General features: G+C 56.2%; 1 protein-coding gene across 1 annotated transcript in view; it reads right to left on the bottom strand.

Moving 5' to 3' along the window:
* Window positions 1–13,830, bottom strand: part of LOC147091225 (guanine nucleotide-binding protein G(I)/G(S)/G(T) subunit beta-3-like) — a 129,698-nt gene that overhangs the window by 8,640 nt on the left and 107,228 nt on the right. The window contains exons 6-9 of the mRNA XM_085976524.1: window positions 12,535–12,697; window positions 10,869–10,935; window positions 9,307–9,508; window positions 4,342–4,558 (exon numbers count right to left, since the gene is read on the bottom strand). Coding sequence (XP_085832650.1) covers window positions 4,342–4,558; window positions 9,307–9,508; window positions 10,869–10,935; window positions 12,535–12,697 — 649 coding nt within the window. The remainder of the gene's footprint in view (window positions 1–4,341; window positions 4,559–9,306; window positions 9,509–10,868; window positions 10,936–12,534; window positions 12,698–13,830) is intronic.

Raw genomic sequence — 13,830 nt, 5'->3', positions numbered from 1 at the left:
CTTCATTATCTGAGGAGTTGCGAATGGAACTGAACACTGTGCAATCATTAGCGAACGTCCCCATTTCTGACCTTGTGGTGCAGGGAAGGTTATTGATGAAGCAGCTGAAGATGGTTGGGCCTAGGACACTGCCCTGAGGAACTCCTGCAGCGATGTCCTGGGGCTGAGATGATTGACCTCCAACAACCACAACCATCTTCCTTTGTGCCAGGTATGACTCCAGCCAGTGGAGAGTTTCCCCCTGATTCTCATTGACTTCAGTATTACTAGGGCTCCTTGATGCCACACTCGGTCAAATGCTGCCTTGATGTCAAGGGCAGTCACTCTCACCTCACCTCTGGAATTCAGCTCCTTTGTCCATGTTTGGACCAAGGCAATAATGAGGTCAGGAGCTGAGTGGCCCTGGCGGAACCCAAACTGGGCATCAGTGAGCAGGTTATTGGTGAGTAAGTGCCGCTTGATAGCACTGTCGATGACACCTTCCATCACTTTGCTGATGATTGAGAGTAGACTGATGGGGCAGTAATTGGCCAGATTGGATTTGTCCTGCTTTTTGTGGACAGGACATACCTGGGCAGTTTTCCAAATTGTCGGATGGATGCCAGTGTTGTAGCTGAACTGGAACAGTTTGGCTAGAGGCGTGGCTAGTTCTGGAGCACAAGTCTTCAGCACGATAGCCGGGATGTTGTCGGGGCTCATAGCCTTTGCTGTATCCAGTGCGCTCAGCCGTTTCTTGATATCACGTGGAGTGAATCGGATTGGCTGAAGACTGGCTTCTGTGACGATGGGGACCTCAGGAGGAGGCCGATATGGACCATCCACTCGGCACTTCTGGCTGAAGATGGTTGCAAACGCTTCAGCTTTGTCTTTTGCATTCACATGCTGGGCTCCGCCATCATTGAGGATATTGTTGGAGCCTCCTCCTCCCGTTAGTTGTTTAATGGTCCACCACCATTCATGACTGGATGTGGCAGGACTGCAGAGTTTTGATCTGATCCGTTGATTATGGGATCGCTTAGCCCTGTCTATAGCATGCTGCTTCTGTTTAGCATGTAGTCCTGTGTTGCAGCTTCCCCAGGTTGGCACCTCATTTTTAGGTACGCCTGGTGCTGCTCCTGGCATGCTCTTCTACATTCCTCATTGAACCAGGGTTGGTCCCCTGGCTTGATGGTAATGGTAGAGTGAGGGATATGCCAGGCCATGAGGTTACAGATTGTGGTGGAATATAATTCTGCTGCTGCTGGTGGCCCACAGCGCCTCATGGATGCCCAGTTTTGAGCTGCTAGATCTGTTCTGAATCTATCCCATTTAGCACGGTGGTAGTGCCACACAACACGATGGAGGGTGTCCTCAGTGTGAAGACGGGACTTCGTCTCCACAAGGACTGTGCGGTGGTCACTGCTACCAATGCTGTCATGGACAGATGCCTCTGTGACAGGTAGATTGGTGAGGACGAGGTCAAGTAGGTTTTTCCCCTTGTGTTGGTTCCCTCACCACCTGCTGCAGGCCCAGACTGGCATCTATGTCCTTCAGGTCTCGGCCAGCTCGGTCAGTAGTGGTGCTACCGAGTCACTCTTGGTGATGGACATTGAAGTCCTCCAACCAGAGTACATTCTGTGCCCTTGCTATCCTCACTGTTTCTCCCAAGTGGTGTTCAACATGGAGGAGTACTGATTCATTAACTGAGGAAGGCGGGTATGTGGTAATCAGCAGGAGGTATTCTTTTCCATGTATCCCGACTCTATACCACAGTGTCACCAACTCTGGTGGGTCTGTCCTGCCCAGGCCAATCCCAGGGATGTAACAGGCTCAAGAACCTGAACGGCCTCCTCCTGTTCCTATGTAATAGGTTCGAGGGACTGAATGGGCCTCCTCCTGTTACTATGTAATAGGTTCGAGGGGCTGAATGGGCCTCCTCCTGTTCCTGTGTAACAGGCTCGAGGGGCTGAATGGCCTCCTCCTGTTCCTGTGTAACAGGCTCAAGGGACTGAATGGCCTTCTCCTGTTCCTTTGTAACAGGCTCGAGGGGCTGAATGGGCCTCCTCCTGTTCCTTTGTAACAGGCTCGAGGGGGTGAATGGACCTCCTCCTGTTCCTGTGTAACAGGCTCAAGGGACTGAATGGCCTTCTCCTGTTCCTGTGTAACAGGTTCGAGGGACTGAATGGCCTCCTCCTGTTCCTGTGTAACAGGCTCGAGGGCGTGAATGGGCCAACCCCTGTTCCTGTGTAACAGGCTTGAAGGGCTGAATGGGCCTATTCCTGTTTCTATGGTAGAAGGCTCGACGGGGTGAATGGGACTTCTGTTCCTGTGTAATAGGCTCGAGGGGCTGAATGGGCCTCCTCCTGTTCCTGTGTAACAGGCTCGAGGAGCTGAATGGGCCTACTCCTGTTCCAATGTAACAGGATCGAGGGGGTGAATGGGCCTCCTCCTGTTCCTGTGTTACAGGCTCGAGGGGCTGAATGGGCCTCCTCCTGTTCCTGGGTAACAGGCTCGAGGGGCTGAATGGGCCTCCTCCTGTTCCTGGGCAACAGGCTCGAGGGGGTGAATGGGCCTCCTCCTGTTCCTGTGTAACAGGCTCGAGGGACTGAATGGGCCTCCTCCTGTTCCTGTGTAACAGGCTCGAGGGGGCTGAATGGGCCTCCTCCTGTTCCTGTGTAACAGGCTCGAGGGGCTGAATGGGCCTCCTCCTGTTCCTGTGTAACAAGCTCGAGGGACTGAATGGGCCTCCTCCTGTTCCTGTGTAACAGGCTCGAGGGGTTGAATGGGCCTACTCCTGTTCCTGTGTAACAGGCTCGAGGGGGTGAATGGGCCTCCTCCTGTTGCTGTGTAACAGGCTTGAGGGGCTGAATGGGCCGACTCCTGTTCCTATGGCAACAGGCTCGAGGGGGTGAATGGGCCTCCTCTTGTTCTTGTGTAACAAGCTCGAGGAACTGAATGGGCCTCCTCCTGTTCCTGTGTAACAAGCTCGAGGGGCTGAATGGGCCTCCTCCTGTTCCTGTGTAACAAGCTCGAGGGACTGAATGGGCCTCCTCCTGTTCCTGTGTAACAGGCTCGAGGGGTTGAATGGGCCTACTCCTGTTCCTGTGTAACAGGCTCGAGGGGGTGAATGGGCCTCCTCCTGTTGCTGTGTAACAGGCTTGAGGGGCTGAATGGGCCGACTCCTGTTCCTATGGCAACAGGCTCGAGGGGGTGAATGGGCCTCCTCTTGTTCTTGTGTAACAAGCTCGAGGAACTGAATGGGCCTCCTCTTGTTCTTGTGTAACAAGCTCGAGGAACTGAATGGGCCTCCTCCTGTTCCTGTGTAACAGGCTCGAGGGACTGAATGGGCCTCCTCCTGTTCCTGTGTAACAGGCTCGAGGGGCTGAATGGGCCTCCTCCTGCTCCTGGGAAACGGGCTCGATGGGCTCAATGGGCCTCCTCCTGTTCCAATGTAACAGGATCGAGGGGGTGAATGGGCCGCCTCCTGTTCCTGTGTAACAGGATCGAGGGGGTGAATGGGCCTCCTCCTGTTCCTGTGTAACAGGCTCGAGGGACTGAATGGGCCGACTCCTGTGTAACAGGCTCGAGGTGCTGATTGGGCCGACTCCTGTGTAACAGGCTCGAGGGGCTGAATGGGCCGACTCCTGTTCCTGTGTAACAAGCTCGAGGGGCTGAATGGGCCGACTCCTGTGTAACAGGCTCGAGGGGGCTGAATGGGCCGACTCCTGTGTAACAAGCTCGAGGGGCTGAATGGGCCGACTCCTGTTCCTGTGTAACAAGCTCGAGGGGCTGAATGGGCCGACTCCTGTGTAACAGGCTCGAGGGGGCTGAATGGGCCGACTCCTGTGTAACAGGCTCGAGGTGCTGATTGGGCTTATTCTTTTTCCTATGTTCTCTTGTCTACTCTTGGGCCAACAATCCAGGGCAGACTGGTGAGCTGAAATGGCCCCGTGTAAAGTGGGACTGTCAGATCCACAGCCAGTTACTCATGGGCACGGGTCCCACCTCAAGGATGTGGGGAAAGATACAATGCTCCAATGAAGGGAGGTTGAAGCTGAGATACATTAGTAAGGCGATGTACAGGGTAGTCTAACCCGTGCTGTGCCTGCCCTGGGAGTGACTGATGGGGTAGTGGAATCTGGGCTCTTCCTGCTCTGTGTGTGTGGCTTCAGACCCAGATCGGGTGAGATCGGGCTAACTCCGCACAGGCCGGGGATGGAGCCTGGGCATTTCCTGCTCTGTGTGTGTGGGTGTGAGGATCAGGCTACCTCAGCACAGGCTGGGGATGCAGCCTGGGCCTTGCCTGCTCTCTCTGAGCGAGAGCCTCCATTAAACAACACCCAGGCGGAGTCGGGGCCTCACCGCAGCGCTCCGCCTTCAGGGAGTCCCAGATGTTGCAGTTGAAATCGTCGTAGCCAGCGAGCAGGAGACGGCCGCTTCGGGAGAAGGCGACAGAGGTGATCCCGCAGATGATGCTCTCGCAGGTGTAGCAGACCAGCTCCTGGTCGGCGCGGATATCAAACAGACGGCAAGTGGCGTCATCGGAGCCGGTGCAGATGGCGTTTCCATTGGGGAAAAACTGCAACACAGGGTGAACGAGAAGGGTGAGATTCACCAGAGTATCCTTGAACCGCAACTTCTCGCTCTCTCCCTCAACCCCAACTTCTCACTCTCTCCCTCAACCCCAACTTCTCGCTCTCTCCCTCAACCCCAACTTCACACCGTCCCTCAACACCAACTTCACACCGTCCCTCAACCCCAACTTCACACCGTCCCTCAACACCAACTTCACACCGTCCCTCAACACCAACCTCACACCGTCCCTCAACACCAACTTCACACCGTCCCTCAACCCCAACTTCACACCGTCCCTCAACCCCAACTTCACACCGTCCCTCAACACCAACTTCACACCGTCCCTCAACACCAACTTCACACCGTCCCTCAACACCAACTTCTCACCGTCCCTCAACACCAACTTCACACCGTCCCTCAACCCCAACTTCACACCGTCCCTCAACACCAACTTCACACTGTCCCTCAACCCCAACTTCACACCGTCCCTCAACACCAACTTCACACCGTCCCTCAACACCAACTTCACACCGTCCCTCAACACCAACTTCACACTGTCCCTCAACACCAACTTCACACCGTCCCTCAACACCAACTTCTCGCTCTCTCCCTCAACGCCAACTTCACACCGTCCCTCAACACCAACTTCACACCGTCCCTCAACACCAACTTCACACCGTCCCTCAACACCAACTTCTCACTCTCTCCCTCAACACCAACTTCACACCGTCCCTCAACACCAACTTCACACCGTCCCTCAACACCAACTTCACACCGTCCCTCAACACCAACTTCACACTGTCCCTCAACCCCAACTTCACACCGTCCCTCAACACCAACTTCACACCGTCCCTCAACACCAACTTCACACCGTCCCTCAACACCAACTTCACACCGTCCCTCAACACCAACTTCTCACTCTCTCCCTCAACACCAACTTCACACCGTCCCTCAACACCAACTTCACACCGTCCCTCAACACCAACTTCACACCGTCCCTCAACACCAACTTCACACTGTCCCTCAACCCCAACTTCACACCGTCCCTCAACACCAACTTCACACCGTCCCTCAACCCCAACTTCACACCGTCCCTCAACACCAACTTCACACCGTCCCTCAACACCAACTTCACACCGTCCCTCAACACCAACTTCACACCGTCCCTCAACACCAACTTCACACCGTCCCTCAACACCAACTTCACACCGTCCCTCAACCCCAACTTCACACCGTCCCTCAACCCCAACTTCGCACCGTCCCTCAACCCCAACTTCGCACCGTCCCTCAACACCAACTTCGCACCGTCCCTCAACCCCAACTTCACACCGTCCCTCAACACCAACTTCACACCGTCCCTCAACACCAACTTCACACCGTCCCTCAACACCAACTTCTCACCGTCCCTCAACACCAACTTCACACCGTCCCTCAACACCAACTTCACACCGTCCCTCAACACCAACTTCACACCGTCCCTCAACACCAACTTCTCACTCTCTCCCTCAACACCAACTTCACACCGTCCCTCAACACCAACTTCACACCGTCCCTCAACACCAACTTCACACCGTCCCTCAACACCAACTTCACACCGTCCCTCAACCCCAACTTCACACCGTCCCTCAACACCAACTTCACACCGTCCCTCAACACCAACTTCACACCGTCCCTCAACCCCAACTTCACACCGTCCCTCAACACCAACTTCACACCGTCCCTCAACACCAACTTCACACCGTCCCTCAACACCAACTTCACACCGTCCCTCAACACCAACTTCACACCGTCCCTCAACCCCAACTTCACACCGTCCCTCAACACCAACTTCACACCGTCCCTCAACCCCAACTTCACACCGTCCCTCAACACCAACTTCACACCGTCCCTCAACACCAACTTCACACCGTCCCTCAACCCCAACTTCACACCGTCCCTCAACACCAACTTCACACCGTCCCTCAACACCAACTTCACACCGTCCCTCAACACCAACTTCACACCGTCCCTCAACACCAACTTCACACCGTCCCTCAACACCAACTTCACACCGTCCCTCAACACCAACTTCACACCGTCCCTCAACACCAACTTCTCACCGTCCCTCAACCCCAACTTCACACCGTCCCTCAACACCAACTTCACACCGTCCCTCAACACCAACTTCTCGCTCTCTCCCTCAACACCAACTTCACACCGTCCCTCAACACCAACTTCACACCGTCCCTCAACACCAACTTCACACCGTCCCTCAACCCCAACTTCACACCGTCCCTCAACACCAACTTCACACCGTCCCTCAACACCAACTTCACACCGTCCCTCAACACCACCAACTTCACACCGTCCCTCAACACCAACTTCTCACCGTCCCTCAACACCAACTTCACACCGTCCCTCAACCCCAACTTCACACCGTCCCTCAACACCAACTTCACACCGTCCCTCAACACCAACTTCACACCATCCCTCAACACCAACTTCACACCGTCCCTCAACACCAACTTCACACCGTCCCTCAACACCAACTTCACACCGTCCCTCAACACCAACTTCACACCGTCCCTCAACACCTACCTCACACCGTCCCTCAACACCAACTTCACACCGTCCCTCAACACCAACTTCACACCGTCCCTCAACACCAACTTCACACCGTCCCTCAACACCAACTTCACACCGTCCCTCAACACCAACTTCACACCGTCCCTCAACACCAACTTCTCACCGTCCCTCAACACCAACTTCACACCGTCCCTCAACACCAACTTCACACCGTCCCTCAACACCAACTTCACACCGTCCCTCAACACCAACTTCTCACCGTCCCTCAACACCAACCTCACACCGTCCCTCAACACCAACTTCACACCGTCCCTCAACACCAACTTCACACCGTCCCTCAACACCAACTTCACACCGTCCCTCAACACCAACTTCACACCGTCCCTCAACACCAACTTCACACCGTCCCTCAACACCAACTTCGCGCCGTCCCTCAACACCAACTTCACACCGTCCCTCAACACCAACTTCACACCGTCCCTCAACACCAACTTCACACCGTCCCTCAACCCCAACTTCACACCGTCCCTCAACACCAACTTCACACCGTCCCTCAACACCAACTTCACACCGTCCCTCAACAACACCAACTTCACACCGTCCCTCAACCCCAACTTCACACCGTCCCTCAACACCAACTTCTCACTTTCTCCCTCAACGCCAACTTCACACCGTCCCTCAACACCAACTTTTCACCGTCCCTCAACCCAACTTCACACCGTCCCTCAACCCCAACTTCACACCGTCCCTCAACCCCAACTTCACACCGTCGCTCAACACCAACTTCACACCGTCCCTCAACACCAACTTCACACCGCCCCTCAACACCAACTTCACACCGTCCCTCAACACCAACTTCACACCGTCCCTCAACACCAACTTCACACCGTCCCTCAACACCAACTTCACACCGTCCCTCTACCCCACCTTTATGGTTTATATATCGAATAACAGGCACCCGGGATTGACTTACAGGCAGGAATCTAATCGAGGGGTTCTGGGGATTACTATATAGAATAACAGATACCCAGGAGTGAGTTACAGGTTGGAATCTAATCGAGGGGTTCGGGAGGGTTTTATATAGAATAACAGATACCCAGGAGTGAGTTACAGGTTGGAGTCTAATCGAGGTGTTCGGTGGCTTTATATATAGAATAACAGATACCCGGGAGTGAGTTACAGGCTGGAATCTAATCGAGGGGTTCGGGGGTTTTATATAGAATAACAGATACCCAGGAGTGAGTTACAGGTTGGAATCTAATCGAGGGGTTCGGGGGTTTATATATAGAACAACATACCCAGGAGTGAGTTACAGGTTGGAATCTAATCGAGGGATTCGGGGGGTTTATATATAGAATAACAGATACCCAGGAGTGAGTTACAGGTTGGAATCTAATCGAGGGGTTCGGGGGTTTATATATAGAATAACAGATACCCAGGAGTGAGTTACAGGCTGGAATCTAATCGAGGGGTTCGGGTTGTTTATATATTGAATAACAGATACCCGGGAGTGAGTTACAGGCTGGAATCTAATCGAGGGGTTCGGGGGGTTTATATATAGAATAACAGATACCCAGGTGTGAGTTACAGGTTGGAATCTAATCGAGGGGTTCGGGGGTTTATATATAGAATAACAGATACCCAGGTGTGAGTTACAGGCTGGAATCTAATCGAGGGGTTCAGGGGGTTTATATATAGAATAACAGATACCCGGGAGTGAGTTACAGGCTGGAATCTAATCGAGGGGTTCAGGGGGTTTATATATAGAATAACAGATACCCAGGAGTGAGTTACAGGTTGGAATCTAATCGAGGGGTTCGGGGGTTTTATATATAGAATAACAGATACCCAGGAGTGAGTTACAGGCTGGAATCTAATCGAGGGGTTCGGGGGGTTTATATATAGAATAACAGATACCCGGGAGTGAGTTACAGGCTGGAATCTAATCGAGGGGTTCGGGGGGTTTATATATAGAATAACAGATACCCGGGGGTGAGTTACAGGCTGGAATCTAATCGAGGGGTTCGGGGGGTTTATATATAGAATAACAGATACCCGGGAGTGAGTTACAGGCTGGGATCTAATCGAGTGGTTCGGGGGGGTTTATATATAGAATAACAGATACCCGGGAGTGAGTTACAGGCTGGGATCTATTCGAGGGGTTCCGGGCTTGCGCCTGCCACTCACACAGATGGCGTTGATGTCCGACTCGTGCCCCAGGAATGTTTGACGACACTCTGCTTGGCGGATGTCCCAGAGTTTGGCCGTGGCATCACAGGCCCCCGAGATGAAGAGCGAGAAGTCAGGGGACACGGACAGACTCATGACGTCTCCGCTGTGGCCCACGAAAGCGGTCTTCTGCGTCCCGGTCTCGATGTCCCAGAGTATGCTGCGGGGGATGACAGGGGCCGGAAAGAAAGACTTGCATTTATATAGTGCCTTTCACGGCCGCCGGACATCTCAAAGCGCTTTACAACCAATTAAGTACTTTTTGGAGAGTAGTCACTGTTGTAATGTAGGAAACGTGGCAGCCAATTTGTGCACAGCAAGCTCCCACAAACAGCAATGTGAAAATGAGCAGATAATCTGTTTTTGTGATGTTGATTGAGGGAGAAATATTGGCCCCAGGACACCGGAGAGAACTCCCCTGCTCTTCTTCGGAATAGGGCCATGGGATCTTTTACGTCCACCTGAGAGAGCAGACGGGGCCTCGGTTTAACGTCTCATCTGAGAGACGGCACCTCCGACAGTGCAGCACTCCCTCAGCATTGGGCTCGAGCATCAGCCTAGATTTCTGTGCTTAAATCCCTGGTGTGGGACTGGAAACAGAATTGGTGAATGTTGAGCCTTTCCCACTCCGTGTAGGATCAGGCTAACTCAGCACAGGCCGGGAATGGAGCCTGGGCCTTTCCTGCTCTGTGTGTGTGTGGGGCTCAGTCCCACTCCGTGTAGGATCAGGCTAACTCAGCACAGGCCGGGAATGGAGCCTGGGTCTTTCCTGCTCTGTGTGTGTGGGGCTCAGTCCAACACCGGGTGTGAGATCAGGCTAACTCAGCACAGGCCGGGAATGGAGCCTGGGCCTTTCCTGCTCTGTGTGTGTGGGGCTCAGTCCCACACCGGGTGTGAGATCAGGCTAACTCAGCACAGGCCGGGAATGGAGCCTGGGCCTTTCCTGCTCTGGGTGTGGGGCTCAGTCCCACACCGGGTGTGAGATCAGGCTAACTCAGCACAGGCTGGGAATGGAGCCTGGGTCTTTCCTGCTCTGTGTGTGTGGGGCTCAGTCCCACACCGGGTGTGAGATCAGGCTAACTCAGCACAGGCCGGGAATGGAGCCTGGGCCTTTCCTGCTCTGGGTGTGGGGCTCAGTCCCACACCGGGTGTGAGATCAGGCTAATTCAGCACAGGCCAGGAATGGAGCCTGGGCCTTTCCTGCTCTGTGTGTGTGGGGGGCTCAGTCCAACACCGGGTGTGAGATCAGGCTAACTCAGCACAGGCTGGGAATGGAGCCTGGGTCTTTCCTGCTCTGTGTGTGAGGGGCTCAGTCCCCACACCGGGTGTGAGATCAGGCTAACTCATCACAGGCCGGGAATGGAGCCTGGGTCTTTCCTGCTCTGTGTGTGTGGGGCTCAGTGGTGGCGGCTGTGTCGGGGTGAGCTATCAATAATGAGGCCCTTTAGGAGGTGAGGCCTACTTTGGGCCAAGCAGCCTGCCTAGACACGCCAGCACCAATCGGAACGGTTTTTACTCACCAGGTGGTGTCTCCGGAACTCGTGATGATCTCGTTGTCGTTGAGGAAACGGCAGCAGGAGAGGTAACCTAGGAAACGAGAAGAAAGGGTCCTTAGCAACAGAGAAAGTGCTCGTCAATGGTGGGGAATTGGAGGTGGGGGGCGGGTGGGGCGTGACCCCTGGGGTCGGGCGAAGAGCCGTGACCTCCGGAGTCGTGGGGAAGGGGCATGACCCCCGGGGTCGTTGGGAAGGGGCGTGATCCCCTAGGTCGTGGGGAAGGGGTGTGACCCCCAACCCCCGGGGTCGTTGGGAAGGGGCGTGATCCCCCGGGTCATGGGGAAGGGGTGTGACCCCCAACCCCCGGGGTTGTGGGGAAGGGGCATAATCCCCCGGGTCGTGGGGAAGGGGCGCGATACCCCGGGTCGTGGGGAAGGGGTGTGACCCCCAACCCCCGGGGTCGTGGGGAAGGGGCGTGATCCCCGGGTCGTGGGAAGGGGTGTGACCCCCAACCCCTGGGGTCGTGGGGAAGGGGCGCAATCCCCCAGGTCGTGGGGAAGGGGTGTGACCCCCCAATCCCCGGGGTGATGGGAAAGGGCCGTGACCCCCAGGGTCGTGGGAAAGGGGCGTGAACCTCAACCCCCGGGGTCGTGGGGCAGGGGCGTGATCCCCATGGTCGGGAGAAGGGCATGACCTCTGCGTTAGTGGGGAAGGGGCGAGACCCCTGGGGTAACGGGGAAGGGGTCTGACCCCCAACTCCTGGGGTCGTGGGGAAGGGTGGTACCCCGGGGTTGTGGGGAAGGGGTGTGAGCCCCCCCAACCCCCGGGGTAGTGGGGAAGGGGCGTAATCCCCCGGGTCGTGGGGAAGTGGTGTGACCCCCAACCCCCGGGGTCGTGGGGAAGGGGCGTGATCCCCAGGGTCGGGAAAAGGGCATGACCTCCGTGTTCGTGGGGAAGGGGTGAGACCCCTGGAGTCGTGGGGAAGGGGTGTGACCCCCAACCCCCGGGGTGATGGGGAAGGGCCGTGACCCCCGGGGTCGTGGGAAAGGGGCGTGAACCCCAAGCCCCGGGGTCGTGGGGAAGGGGCGTGACCCCCCGGGTTGTGGGGAAGGGCATGATCTCCACGTTCATGGGGAATGGATGAGACCCCTGGGGCCGTGGGGAAGTGGTGTGATCCCCAGGGTCAGGAGAAGGGTATGACCTCCGCGTTCATGGGGAAGGGGCGAGACCCCTGGGGTCATGGGGAAGGGCTGTGACCCCCAACCTCCAGGGTCATGGGGAAGGGGCATGAACCCCAACCCCCGGGGTCGTGGGGAAGGGCCGTGACCCCCAACCTCCGGGGTCATGGGGAAGGGGCATGAACCCCAACCCCCGGGGTCGTGGGGAAGGGCTGTGACCCCCAACCTCCGGGGTCATGGGGAAGGGGCATGAACCCCAACCCCCGGGGTCGTGGGGAAGGGCTGTGACCCCCAACCTCCGGGGTCATGGGGAAGGGGCATGAACCCCAACCCCCGGGGTCGTGGGGAAGGGGCGTGAACCCCAACCCCCGGGGTCGTGGGGAAGGTGCGTGACCCCCAGCCCCTGGGGGCAGGGGCGTGACCCCCGGGGTCGTGGGGCAGGGGCGTGACCCCTGGGCCGTGGGAATGGAGCTGAGGACCTTCTTGCTCAGTGTGAGGGGCTTGGACCTTACCGTCATGCCCTGCCAGCTCGCGGTTGACCTTGACGCTGCCCTCTCGTGTCTTCAGGTTGTAGATGGAACACATGTTGTCCAGTCCCCCACAGGCCACGCAGTTCCCCGACGGGGCATAGCAGCAGGTCATCACCCAGGAGGACTTCAGCGGGATGGCGTGGACCTGTGGAAGGAACCAGAGGCTATTTAGCTCAGACACCGCACGCTACGGTTTAAATCACTGGGGTACGGTTCCACAGACACTGACTCTCACTGGGTTACAGTTCCACAGACACTGACTCTCACTGGGGTACGGGTCCCACACACACTGACTCTCACTGGGGTACGGGTCCCACAGACACGGACTCTCACTTGGATACAGGTCCCACAGACACTGACTCTCACTGGGGTACGGGTCCCACAGACACTGACGCTCACTGGGGTACGGGTTTCACACACACTGACTCTCACTGGGGTACGGGTTTCACACACACTGACTCTCACTGGGGTACGGGTCCCACAGACACTGACTCTCACTGGGGTACAGGTTCCACAGACACTGACTGTCACTGGGGTACGGGTTCCACACACACTGACTCTCACTGGGGTACAGGTCCCACAGACACTGACTCTCACTGGGATACAGTTCCACAGACACTGACTCTCGCTGGGGTACGGGTTTCACACACACTGACTCTCACTGGGATACAGTTCCACAGACACTGACTCTCACTTGGGTACAGGTTCCACAGGCACTGACTCTCACTGGGTTACGGGCCCCACATACACTGACTCTCACTGGGGTATGGGTCCCACACACACTGACTCTCACTGGGGTACAGTTCCACAGACACTGACTCTCACTGGGTTACGGGCCCCACACACAGTGACTCTCACTGGGGTACAGTTCCACAGACACTGACTCTCACTGGGGTACGGGCCCCACACACAGTGACTCTCACTGGGGTACAGTTCCACACACACTGACTCTCACTGGGTTACGGGCCCCACACACACTGACTCTCACTGGGGTACAGGTTCCACATACACTGACTCTCACCGGGGCACGGGTTCCACACACACTGACTCTCACTGGAGTACGGGTTCCACACACACTGACTCTCACTGGGGTACAGTTCCACACACACTGACTCTCACTGGGGTACGGGTTCCACACACACTGACTCTCACTGGGGTACGGGCCCCACACACACTGACTCTCACTGGGGTACGGGCCCCACACACACTGACTCTCACTGGGGTACGGGCCCCACACACACTGACTCTCACTGGGGTACGGGCCCCACACACACTGAC

The sequence above is a fragment of the Somniosus microcephalus genome, unplaced genomic scaffold (assembly GCF_052327205.1).
Source record: "Somniosus microcephalus isolate GS21.2 unplaced genomic scaffold, FLI_Smic_1.0 unresolved_chr3, whole genome shotgun sequence".
NCBI lineage: Eukaryota > Metazoa > Chordata > Chondrichthyes > Squaliformes > Somniosidae > Somniosus > Somniosus microcephalus.
The sequence above is the reverse complement of the archived record's forward strand: the minus strand, read 5'-3'. Positions and strand labels throughout refer to the sequence as shown.